Source organism: Eurosta solidaginis, chromosome 5 (assembly GCF_040869045.1).
Source record: "Eurosta solidaginis isolate ZX-2024a chromosome 5, ASM4086904v1, whole genome shotgun sequence".
Classification (NCBI taxonomy): Eukaryota; Metazoa; Arthropoda; class Insecta; order Diptera; family Tephritidae; genus Eurosta; species Eurosta solidaginis.
Genome location: NC_090323.1, coordinates 147,492,605 through 147,519,114, shown reverse-complemented (window position 1 = coordinate 147,519,114; position 26,510 = coordinate 147,492,605). Strand labels below are relative to the sequence as shown.

General features: G+C 39.2%; 1 protein-coding gene across 1 annotated transcript; it reads left to right on the top strand.

The window, feature by feature from the left end:
• Positions 1 to 20,381: 20,381 nt before the first annotated feature.
• On the top strand, positions 20,382 to 22,344 carry LOC137253743 (spermine oxidase-like). The gene has a single exon (XM_067791172.1). It carries the CDS (start codon positions 20,571 to 20,573, stop codon positions 21,999 to 22,001), a length of 1,431 nt encoding a protein of 476 aa, XP_067647273.1. The 5' UTR covers positions 20,382 to 20,570; the 3' UTR covers positions 22,002 to 22,344.
• Positions 22,345 to 26,510: the final 4,166 nt, after the last annotated feature.

Below are 26,510 nucleotides of genomic sequence, written 5' to 3'. Positions count from 1 at the left end.
ATCGCAAGGCCGCCAAAATTTAGGCTGAAGCAAATCACAAATCTTCTCGTTTGTATAACAGCCTTAAATGAATAATTTTACAATAAACCTTTTTGGTTTATAAAATTTTCCGATTAACTGCGCAAAAGAAAAGCCAACTCTTGCTTTTTCCCGGCCGGAAAAACGTGCTATCCTTTTGCTTTTCTTTTTCTAAATTTTTCCACGTCTTCTTCGTTTTACTTGCGGCCGGAAACTCGTGGCAAATTTTTCGCTAGTGATCGCCGAATTTTTCTTTTCTTTGTTTCGATACTTTTGTATCGCAACTTTCGCCCCATCACCAGTCACTAGGTGTGTTCGCACGAAAACGCTCCCAAGTGGACCGTAACCGTAGACCGTAACAGCAGACCGTAACAACCACAATCTAAAAGAACTAAGATTCATTTACATTTTATAAACGACAGCTCTAGAATAGTTGCTCAAATAGCAGACTCAAACAGACCTTGTAACAATAGGGACGAAATGATATAAAGTAAGTTAAATGTATCAAAAAATGTTAATCGTTTTTATTAGATTTACATACTAAGAGCAACGTAAGCAGAAAAGACATTCTATCGATTCAGGAAAGTGCATCTGCTATAATTTCTAGTGTTGTGGAGCCATTGAAAAATAAACTTCTTAGCTATACTCCTGAAAATGAGAGAAAAGATATTATAGAATTTGCTAATTTTTGCCAAAACCCATTTAAAGACGTTCAAACTGAATATAAGTTCTTAAAAAGCGTTAAACGATCCGAAGAATTTTCAAAACCACAGTTTTTAAATATAAACAATGAAATGTGTGAAGTTATATTAAATAATAGACCAACAATAGAAGCAGGTAATATGTTTGGCTGCATTATCCCGATTAAATTTCAAATTAGAAAATTTTTCGAATTACCATCAGTTCTGGAAATTACTTCAAATAATATAAATTACCTATTTAATTCATCCTCGATTACGCATTTCATCAACCCCGCTTCATTTAAAGAGAAGTTAAAGTTTTTTGTTGGTAAAACTGTCATACCGTTTTTTGTTTACATGGATAGCTTTGAAATTAATAATCCGTTGGGTAGTCATGCAAATGCAAATCAAATATGTGGTGTTTATTTTATATTTCCAACTTTGCCGCAATATCTGTTATTTAATTTAAACTATATATTTGTAGCAGCTTACTTCAAAAGCAAAGAACAAAAAAAGTTTGGTAATGAGCCTTTTATGAAACCTCTAATTGATATATCCAAGTCTCTTGAAAAAGACGGTTTAGAATTTAATTTAAAAAATTGTACTAAAAAAATATACTTTGTATTGTGTAATATTCTTGGGGATAATTTAGGCTTGAATGACATTCTTGGTTTCACAACTTCATTTAATTCCAATTATTATTGCCGATTTTGTATGAGAAACAAAGCTGAGATGCATTTAGATTGCGTGGAGTATCTAGACTTCATCAGGTCTGAGAAACATTATAATGCGGCATTAGTGACTAACGACGTTAAGCTAACATCTTTTCATGCTACAACAAATTTTGCGGTAGATATAGTACCCGATTTGTTCGAGGGAGTTTGTAAATATGATATTTTTGAAATTCTAAAATACTTCATAATTCAAAAGAAATTATTATTATTCATAATTCAAAAGAAAAAATTACAGAAAGCAGATGTTTAACTACGGTGAAACGGAAATTGGAAATTTTCCCCCTCCTTTTGAATTAACTCGCCTCTCTAGTGGTAACCTCAAAATGTCCGCTAGAGAAATGATGACGTTTGTACATTTTCTTCCTCTAATAATAGGAATTCGTATTCCAGACGACGACGAATGTTGGTTATTTTTTTTAACACTCCTCAAAATGATTGACATGATATATAGCAGTTATTTTTATACAAATTCTTTAATTAAGTAAGAGTCTGTAATAATATCGCATAATGAAATATATTTGAAATTATTTCACAAATCCCTTAAACCTAAATTTCACTTTTTTAAACATTATGTGTGTGTTATTAAACAATTAGGCCCTCTTAAGTACTTATGGACTTTTCGATTCGAATCTAAGCACAAGGAAGCAAAAATGTATACAAGAAGTATTACTTCCAGAAAAAATATAACATACAGTTTAAGCATGAAGACATCTTTAAAGTTTACAGCATTTATTAGGGCCCATAACAAAGGGTTTCCAAGCCAAACGCAATATGATAAAACTGAGCATTTTCGAATTAAAGATTGCAGTTATTTTAAAAATATCGTGAACTTTCAAACGTTTGAATCAATGTTCACAAATAATATTAAAGCCAAATTAGTCAACTTTAAGAGGAAGGCGTATAAAAAGGGCTATTTTTTAACAAAAACTACTGAAGAAGTCATTGAACTATATGAAATAAAATAAATTGTTATAGGTGTCTATAATGAGGCTTACTTTCTAATCTATAAACATGAAATTATTGGATTCTTAGAGCACCATCAATCGTACAAAGTTGGATGTATAAAGAATGTTATTGAATTATAAAATGTTGATTTTTTTACAATTCCACCTATTCATTTGTACTACATTAACGAAGGAACTCCTGTCATTAGAAATAAGAATTTTTAGTTCCTGTTTATTCATTAAAAAAATATGTAAACAAGTGCCTATTTATTATAAAAAAAAATTATTTTATTGAATTGAAAAATAATAATAAATATACTAAAAATAATTTTAATTTGATGTGATCTTCATTTTAAATCAACAGTTTTTTAAATGTATACTAACGTTACTTTCACGTAAGTATAAATTCCAATTAACATTTTTAAAATGTTGTTTCACCGTTGCTCTACGCTCTATGTGAGTATTACATAAATATCGTGTTAATTATGCCTGAGTATCATATCAATAATACATGATCGTCATGTTAATTGTACGTGTTTCATACACATAAATTTCAAGTAAAAATGATAGAGTCGAAATGATAAAATTAATATTTTTTCATTTCAGTCGAGAATTGTAAACAAAAAATGTTAACTTTACGTGGTTTTTAATATTTTTTTGGTTCAGTGTATTTTTCAACATAAATAGTTAACTCCTTTGTCTCTACAGTGGTTTACCTAACTTTGTTTGGAACGACGAGGATGGCATAGTGTTTCCGCATAATGAACAAAATATCCTGCAAGGAAAAAAATTTCGGTAGACTCTGTCGAAGGAATTGGTATCTACTACCGAAAAGAAACGTAAGCTTCGACAAAAAAATGCTGAAGCCTTAACCGAAAAACAAATGAATGTTACCATTGCTTATCCATCCGCCTGTATATCGGCCAGGCTTTCCCTCCGAAGGGTCATCGTCACATATTTTTTGCAATGACTTACATTTAAGCTCCGCTACTGAAATGGAATTTGGCACACTTGTTCTTTCTAACACGAACTAGGCTTTTGTTTAAGACGGACGGAAGCGCTATATGTATAACCACGCCCTCCTAATATTTCCTAAAAATAAATTCTGCGATATTTCAATATTCTTTTGAGCTTTAAAAAAAATAATAAATAAAAGGGATTTAGATTTACGTCGTGCTCCTTTCCTTTTTTCTTACAAATTGACGGAACGGGACCTATGTACATGTTTTACGCCAACTCCGAACGGCATCTGCAAGGCTTATTAGTTTTCCCTGAGAAGTGTTTTATGGCAGAAATAATCTTGGGGTGCTTGCTAAATCTTTGCCGACTGGCGACTCGCTTGGAAACACTTTTTTCCAATCGGAAATCTTGTTTCTATATTTTGGTGTTGCTTTTCCTAAGACTTGAACCCAGGATCTTGGGTATGGTAAGCATAGTACGCTAGCACCACACCATGGCGGCCCTGTTACTATCACGATGATTGTCTACGTAGAACTTAAAAAATGTGCCCAAAAATTATAACAAGATGGGTGTGGGAAAATTGGTTTAAAACTGTTTTGAAATATACGGAAAATAGTTCCGGAATGGCGTCGAAATAAATCATACCGAAATAGTACTGAAATTTTCAGCAAAAAAGTTTCATAAACGATCCCAAAATAGTTTCGAAATCGTTTTAAAAAATAGGTACAAAACTATTTAAAAATAGTTGGAAGATTTGTATAAAAGAGTTCTCGAAGTATATAAAAACAGTTCCAAAATATTCTAAACGATTAAGAGATATCGCGAAAATGATCGGTACCGAAACAATAGTACATTTTACAAAACTATGGTTAGAGCCGAATTGATTCTGAAACAAAACCCGAAGTTATAAGAAAATGGGCCCCTAATGCTCCCAAAACATGATTTCAAAGAAGTTCCGTAAAGCTTCGAAACAGGCTAGTCGAGATCCCGCAAAGTTCCGAAAACAGACGGCAGAAGGTTGGAGATGCTGGCACTGTCCACTTTTTCACAATCCTTACAACTCAATAGACATGTATGACCTGGATATTGAATACTACGGTCTAGCTCAAATAGACTCAAATCTGAGGAAAAAGTGCTAGCTTAGAAAGTGTGATGAGTTATCTCTAAAGCAAATCCATATAAATTGATGCAAAGCAAATTCAACCTAATTCGCAGCGCAGACGATCAAGTTATGAGAAAACTTTTATTCATTTCCATTGACTGACATATTTTTGTTCCTAGGCGTTGTACGGGAAATCTTTAGAAAAATCCACCAGCTGGTGGGATAACAACAACTGAATTAGCCTGGGTTAACACTTTTGAAAAGTTAGTTTATCAATTGAAAAAAAACTACTGGGCAAGGCGAATCTACACCAGGTGGAAACACAACGAATTCAACCAATTCGCCGTGCAGAAGAAAGTCAAGTCGAAAGAAAATGTTCTTTGATTTCCATGGAAAATTATCAAGAAGAAGCAATCAGCTGTTGGGATAACAACACCTGGTATTGAATTCGCCTTGGAACAAAGAAAATCTAAACAATGCTATGGCAAAGCGAATTCAACCCAATTCGACATGCAGAAGAATGTTAACTCAAAACAAGTAAGGAAAGCTAAGTTCGGGTGTAACCGAACATTACATACTAAGCTGAGAGCTTTGGAGACAAAATAAGGGAAAATCACCATTTAGCAAAATGAACCTAGGGTAAACCTGGAATGTGTTTGTATGACATGTGTATCAAATGAAAGGTGTTAATGATTATTTAAAACGTAGTGGGCCTTCGTTCTATAGGTGGACGCCTTCTCGAGATATCGCAATAACGGTGGACCAGGTCTAGAATGTGTTTGTACGATATGGGTATCAAATTAAAAGTATTAATGAGGGTTTTAAAAGGGAGTAGCACTTAGTTGTATATATGAAGACGTTTTCGAGATATCGACCAAAATGTGGACCAGGGTGACCCAGAACATCATCTGTCGGGTACCTCTAATTAATTTATATATATATATAATACCACGAACAGTATTCCTGCCATAATTCCAAGGGCTTTTGATTTCGCCCTGCAGAACTTTTTCATTTTCTTCTACTTAATATGGTAGGTGTCACACCCATTTTACAAATTTTTTTCTAAAGTTATATTTTGCGTCAAAAAACCAATCCAATTACCATGTTTCATCTCTTTTTTCATATTTGGTACAGAATTATGGCATATTTCATTGTTGTTTTTGTTGTAGCAGTGCTTCGCCCCACCTAACAGCCGCGACCGATCACAAATTGTCATCAATATCCTCTAACGGGAGTCCAAGGAAACTTGCTGTTTAAACAGGGGTGGACCATAATGAAAGGGGTGTTAGACGCGTTAATTACAATTAAAGATATGGTTGGTGTCATGTGGGGACACATTGCAAGCGAAGGCATACATTTTGTATGTCGGGGTTGATTCTGGATAGGTAAGAATTTAACCTGTTACAGCATCCAGAACGAAGTTGAGCAAGAGTGACACGCGTTTCCCTGGGGAGTATGCGTTCCTCTTCCACAAGTTTTGGGTACTTTTCTTTGAGTACTGGATTCACCGGGCAATTCCCGGCATAAAGGTCCGACGCCTGTTTGTGGGGTTCCCCAAGGACCTGCTTGTGTTTTTTTGCTTCATACGGCTGGTTTCTCAGGTGCCGTATTTCCTCAAAATGTTTACGGATATGACTCCTTAAGCCCCTAGGCGGTGTTGGGTCATCAATCAGATGTCTGTTTGGATGCCCAGGTTTCTGGGTATTCAACAGGAACTGTTTGGTTAGCATCTCATTTCTCTCCCTGATGGGGAGTATTCTCGCCTCATTTTGTAGATGGTGTTCTGGGGACATAAGAAGACAGCCCGTGGCGATTCTGAGAGTAGTATTTTGGCAGGCCTGTAGCTTCTTCCAGTGGGTAGTTTTTAGGCTTGGCGACCATATAGGGGACGCGTAGCACATAAACGGCTGGCCAATTGCTTTGTATGTAGTAATGAGCGTTTCTTTATCTTTTCCCCAGGTGCTGCCAGCAAGGGATTTGAAGATTTTATTACGGCTCTGGATTTTCGGAACAATTGCGGCTGCGTGCTCACCAAAATGTAGATCCTGATCAAACGTCACAACCAAGATTTTGGGGTGTAGGACAGTCGGTAGCGTAGTGCCATCGACGTGGATGTTCAAAATGGTCGACATTTGGGACGTCCATGTTGTAAATAAGGTCGCGGAATATTTAGTCGGTGATAATGCCATGTTTCGCGAGGCGAAAAAACTGGAGAGATCAGGGAGGTAGCCGTTTATTCTGTTGCAGAGCTCATCGATCTGTGGGCCTGGGCCTGTGGCTATTATTGTGCAGTCATCGGCGTATGAAACGATAGTACTCCTTCTGGTGGTGAAGGTAGCTTAGATATGTAGAAATTAAACAAAAGTGGGGATAGGACACCACCCTGTGGCACCCCTTGTTTAATTCTTCTTGGTTTTGATGTTTCGTTTTTAAATTGCACTGATGCCTGCCGACCACCCAGATAATTTGTGGTCCACCTGTTAAGACATGGGGGAAGGGTAGACACTTCCAGGTCTTGCAGTAACGTGCCATGGTTGACCGTATCAAAAGCTTTTGATAGGTCTAGCGCTACGAGTACTGTTCTATGGTGGGGGTTTCATTTAAACCGCAATTTATCTGGGTGCTGATAGCATTTAGCGCGGTGGTGGTGCTATGGAGTTTTCTAAAGCCATGCTGATGACAGGCTAGCTGCAAATTTGCTTGGAAGTAGAGGAGCAAAATGGCTTCAAGCGTCTTTGCTACTGGCGATAGGAGAGATATCGGATGATACGACTCTCCTATGTTAGCTGGTTTCCCAGGCTTTAGTAGCGGAACCACCTTGGCCATTTTCCATTTTTCGGGTATGACAAAGGTGGACATAGACAGGTTGAAGACATGTGCTAAGTATTTGAAACCCTCTTTCCCTAGGCTTTTAGCGTGACCAATGGCATCTTCAACCTCTCTGGCGGTGATGGTAACTGGTGACGCGCTGAATTTATGTTTATGTGCGTGTCTGTTGGCCCTCCGTCTATCTTTGTCGACCATAGAATGCATTACATATTGACGGCAGAAAGCGCTCGCGCATTTTTTCGAATCTGACAGCACTTTATCGCCGAAGGCGATGGAAACTTTGTCATTGTGCTTAGACGGATAGGGACTTTACGGTGGACCAAAGTTTACCCACACCGGCAGAGAGGTTACAACCTCTTAGGTGCTCCTCCCATTTCGCCCGCTTGTGTTCATCCACAAGCAATCTGATGCGTTGGTTTATATCCCTTTTTTGGGGGTCGCCTGGGTCGAGCTGTCTTATAAGGTCACGTTCTCTCGCTAAATTTGCGGCCTCCGCCGGGAAGTGGGGCCGAATTTCGGGAATTCTCCCGGCGGGAATGAAACGTGCCGAGGCGGAAAGCACGCTCCCCTTGGCGGGCATCAGTCGGGATAGGGAGGGCAGCAAAGTGGTTGTCTGTAAAAGATTTGTATTCGTCCCACTTTCCTTTTTTAAAGTTTATGAAAGTGCGGTTTTCTGTAACGATGAAGTCGGCGGTACGCTCGAACGAAATAAGTATAGGCAGGTGGTCGGATGCCAATGTTACCATCGGCTGCCAGTTTACGCAGTTTACGAGTTCTGCGCTCACGATTGAGATATCCGGCGAACTGTGACAGCTTCCTACCATACGTGTGGGGACGTCTCCGTTTATTGTGTAGAACGTCGTTTCTTCTATTTGATCCGCCAACATCTCACCCCTACTGTCCGCCCGCAAGTTTGAATGCCATAGATCATGATGGGCATTAAAGTCGCCTAAGATAATTCGATTGTTTCCAGTGAGTAAGGCGCTAATACTAGGGCGGTATCCACTGAGGCAACAGGTGGCAGGAGGGATGTAGATGTTGATGATTTCTAGGTTTCCATCGCCTGACCGGACAGATAGGCCTTGACGTTCTAAAACATTGAATCTGCGGTCGATGCCAGGATCAAATATACGATATTGCACAGAGTTGTGTATGATAAACGCGAGGCCGCCGCCATTTCCGCTCATGCGATCTTTTCTGTTGACATTATACCCAGAACAGGTTTGCAGTGCAGAGGCTACGCTAAGGCGACTACGGGACGCCCTTGGACGTGAACAGCAAGGAGCCACAAAATATTTATAAAAGTTACGTGGAAGTCGGGTTTTGGGATCAAGCCCAGAACAACCTGTCCGATGCAACCATCCCTTACACGAGACACACTGAACAGAGTATGACCGTCCTGAAAAGAATCTTTTCCGGCAGATGCAGCAAAACCATTTCTCAGGACCGGGGTCAGGAGACGGACCCGGATTTGATTCAATACCTTCCCGGAGCAAGAGAATATGGAGCAGTCCCGCTGCAAGGAGCTGCTGCGAGGATGACAATTTGTGGGAGGGACGCAACAAATTAAATGGGGTTACACTGAAATGACAGTCCTTGGTCGGGAAAAATCCCGAGTCTCTCCGGTACAGAGAACCGACTGCCTTGGGAAGCGGGCATTTTTCGTAATTTTCGATATCGGAGAAGTGGGCGTGGTCATAGCCGGATTTCGGCCATATTTTATACCAAGATAAAGTGACTTAAAGTAAGTTCGTGAACTAAGTTTAGTTAAGATATATCGTGTTTTGCTCAAGTTATCGTGTTAACGGCCGAGCGGAAGGACAGACGGCCGTCTGTGTAAAAAACTGGGCGTGGCTTCAACCGATTTCGCCCATTTTCACAGAAAACAGTTATAGTCATAGAATCTATGTCCCTACCAAATTTCACAAGGATTGGTAAATTTTTGTTCGACTTATGGCATTAAAAGTATTCTAGACGAATTAAATGAAAAAGGGCGGAGTTACGCCCATTTTGAAATTTTCTTTTATATTTGTATTTTGTTGCACCATATCATTACTGGAGTCGAATGTTGGCATAATTTACTTTTATACTAAATTTTTTGTTAAAATTTTACTTTAAAAAAAATTTTTTTAAAAAGGGGGGGGGGTGTTCGTTATCCGAATTCGCTAGTTTTTATTTAGCACACATATAGTCATAGGAGTAACGTTCCTGCCAAATTTCATCATGATATCTTCAACGACTGCCTAATTACAGCTTGCAAAACTTTTAAATTACCTCCTTTTAAAAGTGGGCGGTGCCACGCCCATTGTCCAAAGTTTTTCTAATTTTCTATTTTGCGTCATAACGTCAACGCACCTACCAAGTTTCATCGCCTTATCCGTCTTTGGTAATGAATTATCGCACTTTTTCGGTTTTTCTAAATTTTCGATATCGAAAAAGTGGGCGTGCTTGTAGTCCGATTTCATTCATTTTAAATAGCGATCTGAGATGAGCGCCCAGGGACCTACATACCAAATTTCATCAAGATACCTCAAAATTTACTCAAGTTATCGTGTTTACAGATGGACGGACAGACGGACAGACGGACGGATGGACATGGGTAAATGAATTTCTTTTTTCACTCTATCTCGATTAGTTTATGCCGTTACGGATTACCGTTATGCGAACAAAGTTAATATACTCTGTGAGCTCTGCTCAGCTGAGTATAAAAAATAGCTTTGATTTCGATTAACTGACGTCTTGTTGTGTCAAGTATACTGAATTCGCCTTGCGTGAGTATATGAAAATTGTGATGCCATACAAGCAACGCTTCATACGAGGCAAGGCGAATCTATACTAGGTGGTGGCAAAGCGAATTCAACCAATTCGCCGTGCAGAAGAATGACAAGTCAAAAGAAAACGTTGATTGATGTCGATTAACTGATATATTAAAGTACAAGGCGCTGTATGGGAAATAATCAAGAAGAAGCAATCAGCTGTTGGGGATAACAATACCTGGTACTGAATTCGCATTGGATACAAGTTATAAATATATCAATAAGTTTGGGAAGAATTCTCTCATAAATTTTTCCTTGCAATTGCGGCGACCGTGGTGTGATGGTAGCGTGCTCCGCCTACCACACCGTATGCCCTGGGTTCGCAAGGTAAGGTTTTTAAATTAGAAGAAAATTTTTCTAAGCGGGGTCGCCCCTCGGCAGTGTTTGGCAAGCGCTCCGGGTGTATTTCTGCCATGAAAAGCTCTCAGTGAAAACTCATCTGCCTTGCAGATGCCGTTCGGAGTCGGCATAAAATCATGTAGGTCCCGTCCGGCCAATTTGTAGGGAAAATCAAGAGGAGCACGACGCAAATTGGAAGAGAAGCTCGGCCTTAGATCTCTTCGGAGGTTATCGCGCCTTACATTTATTTTTATTTATTTATTGCAGTCGACCACGATTTCAAACGGTTTTTCGCGGACAACTTTTGATACCCCAATTGAAGACTGTTGTATAATTTTCTGTAGGACCCATATAGGTGCACTTTACATTTTCATAATAAATTCGTTAAAAAAAAATTGCCATCACAGCAAGACATATCTGATATTCCGGTCCTTTTTTTGTTTCCCTGCGGCAGTGTGTTAGTAAAAGAAAGGAATTGTTTACTTCTCAAATATATCCTACCTGTACAGGTTTAACGACGATATAAATGGAGAATTTATTAAAAACACTTACAAGGTAAACCGTTCTGTCTTTCTTCTGGCCATGACTTTTTTTCTTTCTTAACTTTCGCGCAATATAATATTAAAAATCAATCTCAAAACAAAAGAAAACCAAAAAGGAAAAAAGCTGTTTTTTTTCACATCTACATATATACGTTTACGCTTAAACTTTATATGGACTAAGCGACAAACTTTAAGTACACCTCTGAAATTGCTACGCTTAAAATTAGTGCTACTAAATTTCAATACGCATTATACTCAGATGTAACTGAAATATGTGTCTATGTTTCACCCTCTACACTAATTCTATGTATTCTATGCGCGTCCACTATTTATCACAACTGATTCAGCTATATGTTATGCACAGAAATACAACAGATGATTGTGTCTCCACTTTTCTTGTAGATGCTCACTTCCCGGATGGATCGGGGGAGGGAGTACGCGATACAAAGACGGCACATCAGGAAGTACCTGTTGGCCTCAAAAACAACCTTTTAGCGGAGAAGAAAATTGCCTGGGCAATGGATAGCTTCTCTCCATATAAATCACCGGGCGTGGATGGTATTCTACCTATTATGCTGCAGAAGACTCACAAATCTTTGGTTAAAGAACTAAAGGAGGTCTTCGAGGCATGCATTCGTCTCAATCACATTCCGGTCTCGTGGACGAAAACAAGGGTGGTTTTCATCCCTAAGGCCGTCAGAAGGGGGCATGAAGTAGCCAAATACTTTCGGCCAATAAGTCTCACGTCCTTTGTTCTGAAAACGTTCGAAAGGCTACTAGATATACATATACGGGAGCTTCTAGGCGAGGCTCCACTTTCCACGGCACAGCACGCTCTGAGAGGGAAATCCACAGAAACCGCGCTACATGAGGTAGTTCGAACGGTGGAAAAGTCCCTTCATCACAAGCAGTTCACTCTGGCTGCGTTTGTTGATGTGGAAGGCGCGTTTAACAATGTAAGAGCTGAAGCGATTGAGGCTGCCCTCTGTAGGGCAGGGCTTGAAGAACCAATACGGCTTTGGATTTCAACCCTGCTTCGCAACCTCGAAATAACAGCAGAGCTAGGCGGAGCTATTGTTGGCAAGCAGGTATGCAGAGGTACACCACAGGGTGGGGTGCTTTCACCAATGCAGAGGGTTGATCACCATAAATGAAATCCTAGGAAAACTTAACGCAGGGGGGTTAAGATCGGGGCGTATGCCGACGACGTGGCGATCTTGGTCTCTGGTCCTTTCCCCATCCGTAATGAGTGAAATCATAGAAATGGCATTGACTAAACTCAGCAGGTGGGCACAGGGATGTGGACGTAGGTTAAATCCCGACAAGACGGACCTGCTTCTCTTCCCGAGGAAGTACAAACCACCTGCCTTCAGACTACCATTCTTAAATGGCCAGCAATTAATCCTGTCATTGGAAAGTATGCATCGAAGAGCGGGTACGGAAGGCCTGCATCGCCTTCTATGCCTGCAAATCAATGTTTGATAAGAAAGGGGGACTCAATCCAAGCATGGTAATTTGGATGTACGAGGCGGTGGTGCGACCGGTGCTTAGCTATGGTTCCATAGTCTTGTGGGAAGCTCTCAGTAAGAGCTACAATCTCACCAGCCTGCAAAAAGTCCAGCGCATTGCTTGCGTTGATGCCATAGGGGCCAGACGCACTTACCCCACAGCCTCTTTAGACCCCATTTTGCTACTGTTTCCGATCGACTTGCATATACTTTGTACATCGTCACAAACTGCACTGAGACTGAGGGAGTCTGGGTGTTGAGAGTATATTCAGCAAGGGCATAGTAGTATCCTAAATAAACTTCCGGATGGTACATGTAGTACCGAGACAGATTACTACCCTCGCAAACTGAAGTTTGAGTACGGTTGTAATACCGCTATTCCAAGCAGGAACGAGTGGATGAGAAACACGGGCATAAGGGACGACATCCAAATCTACACTGACGGCTCCAAGATGGAATCGGGAGTGGGGGCCGGAGTCTTCTCTGAGTCCCTAGATTTATCTGCATCATTCAGACTCCCATCGCACTGCAGCGTGCTTCAAGCAGAAATCCTCGCGATTTGGCAAGCCTACTAATCACTGGAGGGCTTGAATATAGCTGGTAAAGTTTGCATCCTTTCGGAAAGGCAAGCAGCGAGAAAAGCGCTTTCCTCGCCACACATTAACTCAAAATTAGTGTGGGCTTGTAAGCGACTCATATCATAGTTATCCACCAATCTAGAACTACGCGTTATCTGGGTCCCGGGTCATAGGGGGATTGAGGGTAACGAGAAGGCCGACGAGCTAGCACGCAGGAGATGAGCGACGAAATAACCAGTGTCGAAATAGGCATACCTTTAGCAGCAGCCAAGGGGAATATCCAAAGCTTCTACTTGAAGAAAGCACAAACAAAGTGGAATGACATCACCACCTGTGCAATATCAAAATCCATTTGCCCAAATTATGATGGAAAGAGGACGAGAAGTCTTCTGAACAAATCAAGGGCTAACACACGCAAACTGATAGCAGTCTGCACCGGTCATTGGGCGCCTACTGCATGTGGAAAAGATGAGCATTCCGTATAACGAATACTGCAGAAGCTGCAAAGATCCAAATGCCAGGGAGACAGTAGAACACTTTATGTGTAAATGATCGGGTTCCTTGGAACCCCCTTTCTAGAAGACCTCAGAGGGTTATCTGTGATATCAGTCCCGAATATTCTTAATTTTATCAACAATTCTGGCTGGTTGTAATACATTGACCGTAACATTCCGTAGGTTTTTAGACGATTTACATGGCATCAAAACGGCTTTAAATAGCTTCTTTGGCGACCAGGGTCGCAGCCATTTCACCTACCTACCTACCTAAATGGTAAAGCCTTAATAGCGTTACTCCTACCCCTGAAAATTTTCAACATTTATAGTGCATGCAAAGAACATAAATGGCTATCCCGTGTATTAGCTGATTTTCACAAACGCGCTGTCAATGATAATAAAAATTCATTAGGAATGATTTCCTTCATTTCAATTTTCTTCGCTAAAAATTTGTGAAGTTGCGAAAATAAATTGTCACGATCAGCTAGTTTAGCAGAGTTGCACTGCTACACTGCCATTTTAGGCAGGGTAAAAGTGTAACGCTTTTGCTTCGCGATCAGGCAACAATTTTCACAAAAGAACGAAATAACCCGTAAAGGCGCTACCTGGTTTTTAGAATAGAACCAAATATATTTAAAAACCTTGCGCGGCGTACAAAATGCGTAACACTTTTGCTAGAAAAGAAAACGCTATAAGATACCTGCCGTTCCCCAGTTAAGTAGGATTTTACCTGAAGGATAGTGTCAGGAATGTCCAAATGGATTAAAATGAATAGTCTCACCACGTTTATAAAAGTAATACATGTATTTGTTTATTTAATTAACAAAAGGTTTAGGTTAAATTATAATTCAAATGTTAAGGAAATTGATTGTACCACGAACTGACTACCGTTCTGCTTCACAGTCAACCAGCGAATGCCCCTCAATGCTCTCACACGCAAACTGTCGGTGACAGCTCGGCCTTTCCTGACATTTCGTCCTGCATGGACGAATCATCGTCGTCGTCGATACCATCAAGTTCAGGAATCAATGCACACCACGGTTTTATGTTATCCACACTACATATGTTGCAATAACGTCTTTGTGTATGTGTTGAGTCTGGTAGATCTTCGATAATATATCTGTCGTAGTTAAGTACTTTCGTAACAATATATGGTCCTTTAAATGCGGGATCCAGCTTATGGGAGAGACCTGTTGCATTTGGAACATGATCAATGACCACTAAGTCGCCAACATCATATTTCTTTGGAGTTTGGTGTCTTTTGTCATAACGCTCTTTCCACTTATGTCTCTCTGCCATTATATTGTTTGCTGCTTCATCACGTTGCACCTCGATATCTGGATTACCCTTATCATCATCGTTTATAGCTTGTATCATTCGGTTGTATGTTACATCTCTGGGATTGAAATAAAACACAAGTTCATTAGGCGTGTATTTTGTTACCTCATTACGTTGGGAATTAATCGTCCATTGAATGTTTGGAAGCATTTTATCCCATGTTTTGGCCGTTTCGCTCATACATTTCAAAGCGTTGATAACTGTTTTATTTACGCGTTCGGCCTGTCCGTTAGCTCTCGGTGTTCGTACTGCAGTTTTGTTGTGTTGAATACCATGATTGGAAATGAATTCTTCAAATTGCCTCGAAGTGAACGCCGTACCTCGATCTGATGTTATTTTAAGTGGTTGACCAAAAATGGCCATGATTTCTTCTAGTGCTTTTACGACTGGTTCAGTTTTCGTAGTTCTGACTGCCTTTAGGATTACGTACTTACTGAATCCGCATACAACTACTAATATGTACGAAAACCCTGATTTGCTGCGTTGGAATGGACCCACATGATCAATAAAAATGTGCCTAAATGGGATCGGCAACACATCGCTTACGTGCAATTGGCTTTGCGGTTTACCTCCCGTCATTTTCTTTAAGCAACACTCTTCACAAGCTGCTATGTATGATTTGACATACCTCCTCATGCGTGGAAACCAAAAATGTTTGCATGTCGCTGTAATGTTTTTTCTAAAGAAAAATGTCCAGAGTCATCATGACATGACTTAACAACTCGCCATCTTACTGCCTTTGGTACTGCTAATTTCATTTCGCCCTTAGCTTTTCTAAATAATCGACTGTAATGCATCGTATAATCGGTTTTCATTTGCTTAATTGTAGCTTCATCTGCCGTTTCTTTCCCTGTAATTATATCGCTTATTCGTTTTAAATTTTCATCTTGGAGTTGCATTGAGTAAATCCAATCATCCATCGTATTGCCTCGGTTAAGTTTCAATACCTTTTCTGCAACAGTGTTTGTACCTTTCGATATTTCAACAGGCGCTCGACTAAGTGAGTCTGCGTGCTGCATTTTAGACCCAGGTCGATATGTACATGTAAAATCAAATTCTTGTAGTTTTAGCCACCATCTGGCAATGCGCGGCTTCAACGCTGTAGTGGACTTAGTTGTTGCAATTGCATTGCAATCCGTTCGTACAACAAATGGAGTACCGACTAAATAAACTCGTAATCGTTCAAGCGTCTCTACGATCGCCAATACTTCTAATTCATGTGATGGATACGTAGACTCAGCTGCATTACATCGTCTGCTGTAATAGTGTACCGGCTTCCAATCCTCACCTTCTAGCTGCAACAACACTCCAGATAGCCCTATGGAACTAGCGTCGGTGTGTACTTCGTGGCTCTTTGTTACGTCAAACAAAACTAACACCGGCTGAGTGCAAAGTGCATGTTTTAATTTTTCAAAAGCTATGGCATGTTCGTCTGTCCACACGAATGTTTGTGCTTTCTTTAGTAACGTTGTTAGCGGCATAGCGGTACTACCATAATCTGGTATAAACTTCCTGAAAAACCCTGTTAAGCCAAGGAATCGACGGACTTCACTTACATTAGTGGGTTGAGGAAAAGCTTTAATTGATTTTGTTTTCTCCTCACCAAGCTTAATACCATCTTGGCTTACCATGTTGGCCATGTGCCTAAGAATTTAACATTTCTTGACATAAAAGTACATTTACTTGGTTTTAGCGTGAGACCAGCATTTCGTACTGCATCCAAAAACTCGGCTAGGACATCAATACCTTCACTAACATTCTTTGTTGCAATTATAACCTCATCAACGTAGCTTATAATTTTATCTCGGTTTCTCAAACCACGTACAAGTTGAATAATCATCTCCTGAAAGACCATTGGTGCATTTCGCAGTCCAAATGGCATTACATTATACTCATATAATCCCTCAGGCGTCAAAAACGCTGTGAACTTCTTGCTCTCCTCATGTAATGGAATTTGGTAATATGCTGCAGTCATATCAAGGGTGGTAAAAAACGTATTACCCCCAAGCTTTGACAACTGCTCTTCTACTATTGGCATTGGGAATTGTTTTTTTATGGTGACCGCATTAAGTGCCCTAAAGTCAACGCACATTCTATCTTCCCCGTTTGACTTCTTCACTATTACAACTGGAGCTGCGTAAGGTGATGAACTCTGACGAATTATATTGTGCTTAAGCAATTCGTCAATTATCGTGGAAAGTACAGGTCTTTGGATAAAAGGTACCTGGTACTGCCTACCTGTAATTGGTTTCTCGGTGCTGACAACGATTTCCATAGTTGTTGTTTTACAACGTCCAAGCTTTCCTAAATCTTCTGCAAAACAATCATCGTATTTTTCTAGTAAATGAAGTACTTCATGCATTTCCTCTTTGCTTAATGATACATTAACATTAAAACCCTTTGCCGTATTTTTCTGTATTTGCATATTTCCCGACTGTAAAACCAGTGAACAATCTTTTCGACACAAAACATCTCGTCCAATGAACAGATCGTATGGCATAAACTCGTCGGGTACTACATGCAATTTCGTATTAAGTGCGCTGCCTTCTATAACTAATTCTACTTCAATCTCTTCTTTGCTTTCAACGCTTGCACCCCCAAATCCCTCTAACTTTCTAACACATACTTTCTTTTCCACATTGGTTGGTACTTTGGATTCGGATATGATTGATGTGTCGCTGCCAGTATCGATAAACGCCGAATACTGGTCACCATTCAGCAAGACACTTGACATTAAAGGTGGATATAAATTTTCACTAACTACCTTTGCAACCGTTGATTTTTCATAGCGGCAAGACTTAGAATCGTGTCCCACTTTGTTACATTTTGCGCATCTTTCCTTTCTTGCAGGCTTTGGACATTTTGCTGCAATGTGTCCATACTCGTTGCAATTAAAACATTTTGTATATTTTTTCTCTGTAGTAACATTTCGTGTTACCTCGTTTACATTTCTATTACCACTATCTGTACCTTTGAACGCACAATATACATTTGCTAAACTATCAAGAGATCGCAATAAATCGTTACATGTTGATAATTTCATTGCCATAAGGGTTCGTGTTAAATTACTGTCATTTAACCCCCCAATAATATATGTATTGATTGATTCTTCATCAACCTTACCTCGCCTACCAATATTTAACATAGCGTAATAGTATTGACTATAAGTTTCATTTGTTCGCCTCTTTCTTCGTGATAATTCCGTGTGCACTTCTGCCGTACACATTGTGAAAGGAAAATCTGTTTGAAATGCTGATACAAAAGCTGACCATCGTTGAAATACGGTTTGTGCATCGAGCCATTCTTTGGCCACCCCTTTCAACTTTGATTGAGCGGCTAACAAAATTTCTTGCTCAGACCATCCGTATGCTTCTCGTAGCTGTATAACTTTATCAACAAACTGTTTCGATGTTAAACTCCCTTTTAATGGATCAAAATCCGGTAATATTGCGATGATGTCGTGTACTGCACTTCTTTTCCATTCACGTTGCGTCATTGGGACTAACAATGGACGAACTGCTATTGGTGTACCATTAAAATCATGTTCCGATGAACTCCTTGGTATTTCAGCGTGAACCTCTGTTGTGGCAGTTGAATGGTTGTCGTGGCATTTTGCTTCTGCTGGAATCGTTGTGGCGTTCGACGGTGTTAACGTTTGCCTTGTCTGTACTGTCACCAAATCGTTTACAGACTTAGCTAGCCCCGCAATAATGCCACGCATTTCTTCCATTTGCTTCTGCATAGCTGTAACTTCGCTGCTTACCTCCAACTCTTCAGCATCAACTTCATCAACGCCGTACATTTCTGTCAATTTAATAATTTTTGTTGCTTTATTGCCCATTACCGTCGCACCTTGGTTTTGTAGCAATTTATTGATTTGATCAACCTTTAAAGTGTTTAATTTGATCATTTTTCCCATATTATAGTGCAATTAACTTTTCTGCATGCAATTGTCATCCAAAAATATGAAAAAAATTATCTTGCCTCTTTTTTTTCCCGTTCTGCAGAAATTCACTTGTAATCACGTTGGTTTTTCTTGAACGTCTCGCCGTTGTTCAGCCCGTATGGCACACACTAATTCTTCTCAATAGAATTCCAGAACGTTCTTTAATATTGCAGCTATAAACACCACTGCCCCTTTTACGTTGCTCTTAAGCCGTTGCCAAAAACACAAAACAAAACAAATCTACTCTTGCTGTTGTCTTATTTTTTTTTTTTTTTTTTTTGTTGTTGCGTTCTCGTCGTTTTATTTGTATCGAAGTCGTTGCAAACACACAAACTGCCCTTCTGCTTGTGTTCTTACATTCGCTACTTCGATTGTTGATTCGTTTGCGTTTACCTTTTGTTTTGTACGTATGCAAAGTCACTCGCCGTTATAATTTTTCGATTGTAACTGTTGCAAATGATCTCTTAAATATGTTAAGAAACGTTTGAAGCAATTTCGTTTGCTCTTTTACTTTTTAAACTTATTCGTTGATTCGCTTACTGGTGGTATTTTTCCCCTCGCTTGTGTCGTTGATTGAAAATTCAATTCGTATGTAGGAATGGATGTAAAATATGTTCATCCCACTTCTGAGATGTCAGGAATGTCGTTTATAAAAGTAATACATGTATTTGTTTATTTAATTAACAAAAGGTTTAGGTTAAATTATAATTCAAATGTTAAGGAAATTGATTGTACCACGAACTGACTACCGTTCTGCTTCACAGTCAACCAGCGAATGCCCCTCAATGCTCTCACACGCAAACTGTCGGTGACAATAGCAATCTATCAGTTAGCTTCATTTGAAATTTTCGTTTTCGCCAACACAGAGTGGCCAATACCCGGTTAAATCGATATTTGTGAATATTTTCTAGAACAAATCGCAAAAACCTATTGTGAAGCAAGAAAAGTACCTTTGCTTACACATTTTTCTTGCGCTTAACTGAGATTCGGAACTTCATTTAGCATGGAAAAATAAAAAATTTTTAAACTTATAGATAGGTGAATAACTGAAGTTATTCAAAACGGCCTTAAATGAATCGCTCAACTTATGAACGTTTCAGTACACCGCTGAGTTCCGCAGAACATAGTTTAAGATATGATATATGGAATAAAATATAATCTTAAGTATCAACTGAGCACTCTTAATCAAAAGATTTTTTTGTGAAGTGTACCTTAAAATATAACAGTAGCGCTGATTTTCAAAGCACGCATAAATATTTATTCCTTGGCAAATAGAAAGACAACATAAGAAAACAAAAAATTAAACAATTTATCAGAAGAGCTCCAAAAATCCCTGAGAAAATATGAAATTCATACGTGTTTCCGCACAACAGCTGCTCAATGGTCATTGGCTGCAACAACAAAACATGCTACATGTGCTCACTTGGTCGCATAGCGCTACCACTGACGTGCCGTCTACCGCAACCATTATCAAATATGTGAGTACACGTACAAAAGCAATGAGCGGCTACTTAACTGCACGACCGATGCCGTTACAAATCAGTTACTCAGCAAGTGCTGAATTGAATAAACGTTTGCGCGGGTGGGTGCTATGTTGCGATGCGAACGTAACTGTGAATAAAAGGAAAAATAACAATATAACAGAACTTGGAAACAAAAACAATATACGAATCAAAAATAGCGGCAAAGGGCGAATAAAAGGGACAGAGAATATTACAAAAGAAACAACTGAATTTTGTTCAATGGAAACAACCCGTATTGTCATAATTGGTGCCGGCTCTGCGGGCATAGCAGCTGGGACCCGATTGCTGCAAACTGGTTTCAAAAATGTCTTAGTACTCGAAGCTGAAAATCGTTTCGGTGGACGCGTGCATACAATACCTTTCGGGGATAATGTAGTCGATTTGGGAGCACAATGGTGTCATGGTGAAAAAGGGAATGCAATTTATCAATTAGTAAAATACTCGAATATGCTGCAGTCAACCGGCACAGTTTATGAAGATTACAAATGTGTGCGCTCGAATAAGGAAGTACTCTCAGAAGATGTGACGAATATACTTAAATCCATAATCGATAATATGCTGCCTTCGAAAGGGAATGAAAGAATGAAAAAATTTGAAGGATCTTTGGGCACCTACCTCACAGAGGCTTTTTGGCGCGATCTAGTGCCAGAAGTTGATAAAACTATAGCGCATGAATATTTTGAAAACTATAAAAAGTTCGAAAGCTCCATTGAGGCCTGTGACACACTCTTTGAAGCGTCTGCACGTGGTTATTTGGAGTATTGGATATGCGAAGGTGATTTGTTACTTAACTGGAAAGATAAAGGTTTCCGCAGTTTTTTACGTTTTCTTATGAAAAGCAAATCGGATGAAGAGGATGATTTAGGTTTGCTTAACAAACGCATACAATATAACTCGCGCGTGCGTAATATTGAATGGCAGCGGCAGTCAGACGCCAATGTACGCATACATCTTTGCAATGGCGGAATTATCGACACTGATCATGTTATATGTACCGTATCTCTGGGTGTGCTTAAGGAGACGCATCACAACTTATTTACTCCAGCGCTACCCCCAGCTAAGTGCCGCGCTATTGATGGACTCAAATTGGGTACAGTAGATAAATTCTTTTTGGAATTAGCAACACCATTTGAGCCGGAAGATTGGTCTGGTTTTTGGTTGTTGTGGCGTGAAGAGGATTTGTTGGAATTACGTACTTCGAATTACTTTTGGCTGGAGAGCGTTTTTGGTTTTTATCGCGTCTCTTGCCAACCACGTTTGTTGCAAGGTTGGATAATTGGACCACATGCACGCTATATGGAAACATTGCCAGAGGCTGAGGTACTTGCTGCTTTGCTTTGGCTTTTTAAGAAATTTTTCACATTTCAAGTGCCTGCGCCATTGAATTTTCTACGTACTCGTTGGTATACAAATCCCAGTTTTCGCGGTAGTTACACATTTCGTACCATGTATGCGGAAGAGTTGCGTGCTGGCAGCTGGGATTTAGCTTCACCGCTTGCAGATGAGAAGAATGGGAAGCCATCGTTATTGTTTGCCGGTGAAGCGACTCATACGCACTACTATTCGACAGTGCATGGTGCGGTAGAGAGTGGTTGGCGTGAAGCTGAACGTTTGACTGAGTATTATCGGGGACATAATTCGCAAATGTAGTGTAGGCTGTTATGAGCGGATCGATATACAATCGTGATAGAGATATTGCCCACTGATACGAGTATTTTTTTATCGCTTAAATGAAGTTTAATTTTTTTGAATTCTGTGTACCATATATACTTAAGTCCATATTTTATTTAGCTAGAAAAAACTCATAAAATTCTGCAACTACGTTAAAATTCTTTGTTAAATATAAGCATGTAAGGAAGTTCATATTCGAGTTAAACGGAGAATAATATACCCAGCTGTGGGTTGTCATTCCTACATAATATAAAAGCTTATTTATATTTCTTATCAATTTGTAGTAAGAGCTCCATATATACGAATGTTTACTTTAGCAATCTCTGTCCCATAAACTAGATATGTAAAATATCTACATTCTAATAAAGTTAACCTGAGAAACAAATATTAGGGGGACTCATTAAAGCATATAAATTTATAAGGTGTAAAATTATATCTATTTACACACGCTGTTATATGAACGCGCCTAGTAATATAATTCATAAATCTAATTGTCGATCAGCTTGTATTATTGCCAAAAACAATTTTTGGTTATACTAATTAACAAATGGCAAGATTAAGTAAACAATCAAAACTAAAATGTCTTTACTAAGATATTCTTGAAAATGACTTGCTGATGTTGGAGATTTCTGATGAAAATTACGTGTGTTATGTTTGCAAGGTTGCATTCCTTTGAGTTTATCGCGTTTACACCATGAAATGTGCGCGTAAATTTATACAAATTGTGTAAATGATTTTTCATACAAAATTTGACAGTTCATTTACGCACTAGAGAAATGTATACGTTTACACACTTTATAAGGCATTTATAAGGTTAAATGAGTCCCCATATTATCTTTCATGGTAGTTAAGTTTCTTAAATTTTTCTATAGAGTCCTTATCAAAGTTATAATACACTTTTGAATTTTTGTAATCATTTAAATGATATACATACATACATACATATACTAGCAGACCCGGCAGACGTTCTACTTTAGCGTTCTTCTATCTGTATGACTTTTAAGCAGTTTTTACCCCTTTCCATTTTTCTTATATTTTTATTTACTATTCCCTCTGCGTTTCTCTTTTTCTGTGTCTCATTCTCCGTCTCCGTCTTTTCCCCCACTTGTTTTTCGCTCCATCTATACCTATTTCTCTATCGTCGTCTAACTCTATCTCTTTCTCCTTCCTTCTTTTCTCTCTAGTTTTTCTTACTCTTCTCCATTCCTTGTTCCCAGTCTCAGTCCCAGCCCAAGTCCCAGTCACGGTCCCAGTCCCAGTTGGTCCTTGCTCCAATTCCCGGAAAAAAGTGTCATATATACTTATCAAAGCAAATGGCTACCTATATACCAAATTTCAGACAGTTCGAACAATGAATAGAGCTTGTGCGAATAGATCGGTCCTTGGTCCACTTTCCGGGAAGAAACTTCAAACAGAAACGCCATCCTATCTTTTAAGTGGGATTAATCTACACACAGAGTGCAAATTTCATTAAAATCGGTTAAATGGTTTGGGAGTCCATGGCGGACAAAGAAATTGACACTAAATTTATATATGTACATATATTGAAATATATTAAAACCTGACATTTTGTTGTTGTTGGGGCTATTACTTTTATAGACATTCAAGCAATTTAAGAAATTTGATCAGCCAGTTGCCTTTGGGTGCGTATCAAAATTCTATGACACATATCACTGGTAGAAAAGGTTTTGAAGAGATTTACAAGGCATATGTATTTACAGCATTGTATTTACAGCGCTTCACCCCCTTTATGGATATGACCACTCACAAATTGTCATCAGAGTCCTAAAAGGGGTGCAAGGAAACTAGCAGTTTCAAAAGGGATGCACCAGGGAAGTTGCTGTTAGAGGCGTAGATTCCACATTACAATTGAAAAGATGGCTGGTGTGATGTGAGGACACATCGGATGCAGGACAAATGTCTAGAATAATTCTGGACAAGTAATGGTTTTACCTGTTAACGCCTGAAGCCTCTCAAGCTTTTTCCAGTAAGTGTTTTTAGGTCAAGCGACCAGACTGGGAACAGATAGCATATGAGCGGCTGGCCTTTTGGTATGTAAGTTGTTAGCCGTGTTTCTTCATTTTTTCTCTAAGTGTTCGGTAAGCGGCTTGAGAATTTTGTTGCGGCTTTGTACTTTACATACAATTTCGAATGCATGTGCCTTAAAGCTAAGAGTAAAATCGAACGTTACCCCTCAGGTTTTTAGATCACTGATAGTCAGTACCATAATGTCTTGAACGTTATCGTCCAATATTTGCATCATCTGTTGCTTCCACGTCGTAAACAGAGGAGCCGTAGATTAGGTCGGTCTTAGTACCATGTCACTCGAGATGAAGAAAATGGAAATATGTATTGAAAGACATGTTCTGTTGTTATCATTGCGCAATCTTACAGAAAAAAACCAGTTCTTGTCATAATTTACTTACCCAAATTTAAAATATTTATTTTACAAACTAGCATACATACAAGTGAAGCTAATATAAGCGTGTTAAAAATGGCCATGTATAAAGAGAGATAGAGAAAGTAAAAGATTAAAAATAAGTACTGGTGAAACAAGTGTACGTCTTGAAAATTTATTTTTATAACATAACCAAAACTTGCCTAGGTAAAAAAGCTAATCCAAAGTTAATTCACCAGGACGCGAACAGACGTGTTTTTGCTGCGCTCTAATGTTTTCTTTAAATTTGTGCTTTTGCTAAGTGTCGCTTAACAATAAAAATTATAATCTAAAATTGTGATAGAGACATTGACTCTCTTAGTTTTTCTATGTTTATCATAGTTTATTAATTGCAATATTATGCCTTGTTTTTGTGGCCATAGAGTGGATCGCGCACAAACTTCGGTGCAATGTGAAAATTGCAGAGAAATTTACCATATAAGTTGTGTTGTTGGTAGCTTGTATGCTGACCTAAACCATCTAAACAAACTGACAATATTTACATTTGTGGTTTGCGTGCTCCATCTCAACAAGACGAGTTTATTACTTCACATAACTCTTCGTTACAACAACAACAAGCTACTCTAGTGCAAAAGCCTAATCCGCTAACTGCTAATGAAAATTTTGCTGAGTCGAAAATTTTTAACTCTCAGTTGCTTTCTGCTATGACTGTTTTGCATAAAGATAATGAGGGCTTACGAGAAAAAAACAGATTCTCTTCAAGCTGAGGTTCGTGACTTGCATTGTAAGCTCACTGAGAACAATTCTATTTTGTCTCATTTGCTCACGAAATTTGAGAAATTATGCTGTGTAAACAGCAACTTGTCTACATCAAAGCAGTCAGCTTCTTCGTGCGTGTCAACAGTTGCTAGTGGCTCTGTCGACGGTGCTGTTCATCCACCGTCGACACTGATGTCTAATAATTCTGCTGTTGCTAATATTTCAACTGCGTCTGGCTCTGCTGACGGCGTTGCTAAAGCCGTCGAGAGACTATACAACCAGACTGATACTGCTTCCTATGCACATCCACCGTCGAATATTCTGCCTCATGATGCTGCTGCTGTTGCTACCTCTTCAAGTTTGGTGCCTATTGTTAATGCGGCTGCTATGCAACTAACTTCGCCAACTCCGGTTACTGTTGACAAATCCGGTAACTCAAACGAATGGAAAACAGTGCGAAATAAAAGGAATCGAAGAAATAAAAATGTAAATAAAGATAAAAATGAACATAAAATTCAAAATGACAATGGTGATGCTGACGCTGGTACAATTTCAATGCCTGAAGGTGTTAATAGTAGTAATAATGCAGACACGGTGAATGACAACATTAGACCCATCCAGCCATCCAATAACAACACTTCACCCCACGAGCTGTCGAAATTGTTGGTAATGAAAATGGGCAGTTGACTGAGATGATGCGTATGGGGCGCAGGAATAATAATAATAACAAACAGGCTCGCATTATTGGTACTAGTGTTTGCACTGACCTTGATGTTGCCGATCGCTATAAATGGCTTCATATTTCCTCTTTTTCACCATCTGTGTCAGAGGTTAATATTATTGATTATGTGGCTAAGCAAACAAAGATAGAGGCGAAATTTCTATCATGTGCCAAACTGGTTAAAAAAGATGTTTCGCTGTCTACTCTGACTCGAGTGAGTTTCAAGTTGGGTGTTCCTGAGTCGTCGTATGAGAAGGTGTTATGCTCAGATCTTTGGCCGGTGAACGTCGTGGTAAAGCCTTTTCAGTTTTTTCGAAGGGCTCATCGGAAGCCGCTACGGAGGTAGTAAGGCGTGACTTCCCCCCTATTAAAATATCAGTGGACTGAAAATTTATTATCAAAATCTGTCTGGCATGAGGACCAAAGCTGACCTGGTGTACAAGTTTAGCGCGCAGTTAGATTATGACATCTTCGTATTCGTGGGAACATTGCTTAATGAAACATTTTTTGATTCTGAGTTTTTTGACTCCAACCTTTTTAATGTATTTCGCAAGGATCGTGATGCAGAAAAAACTGGCCTCAATCGAGGCGGTGGTGTTTTAATTGCCGT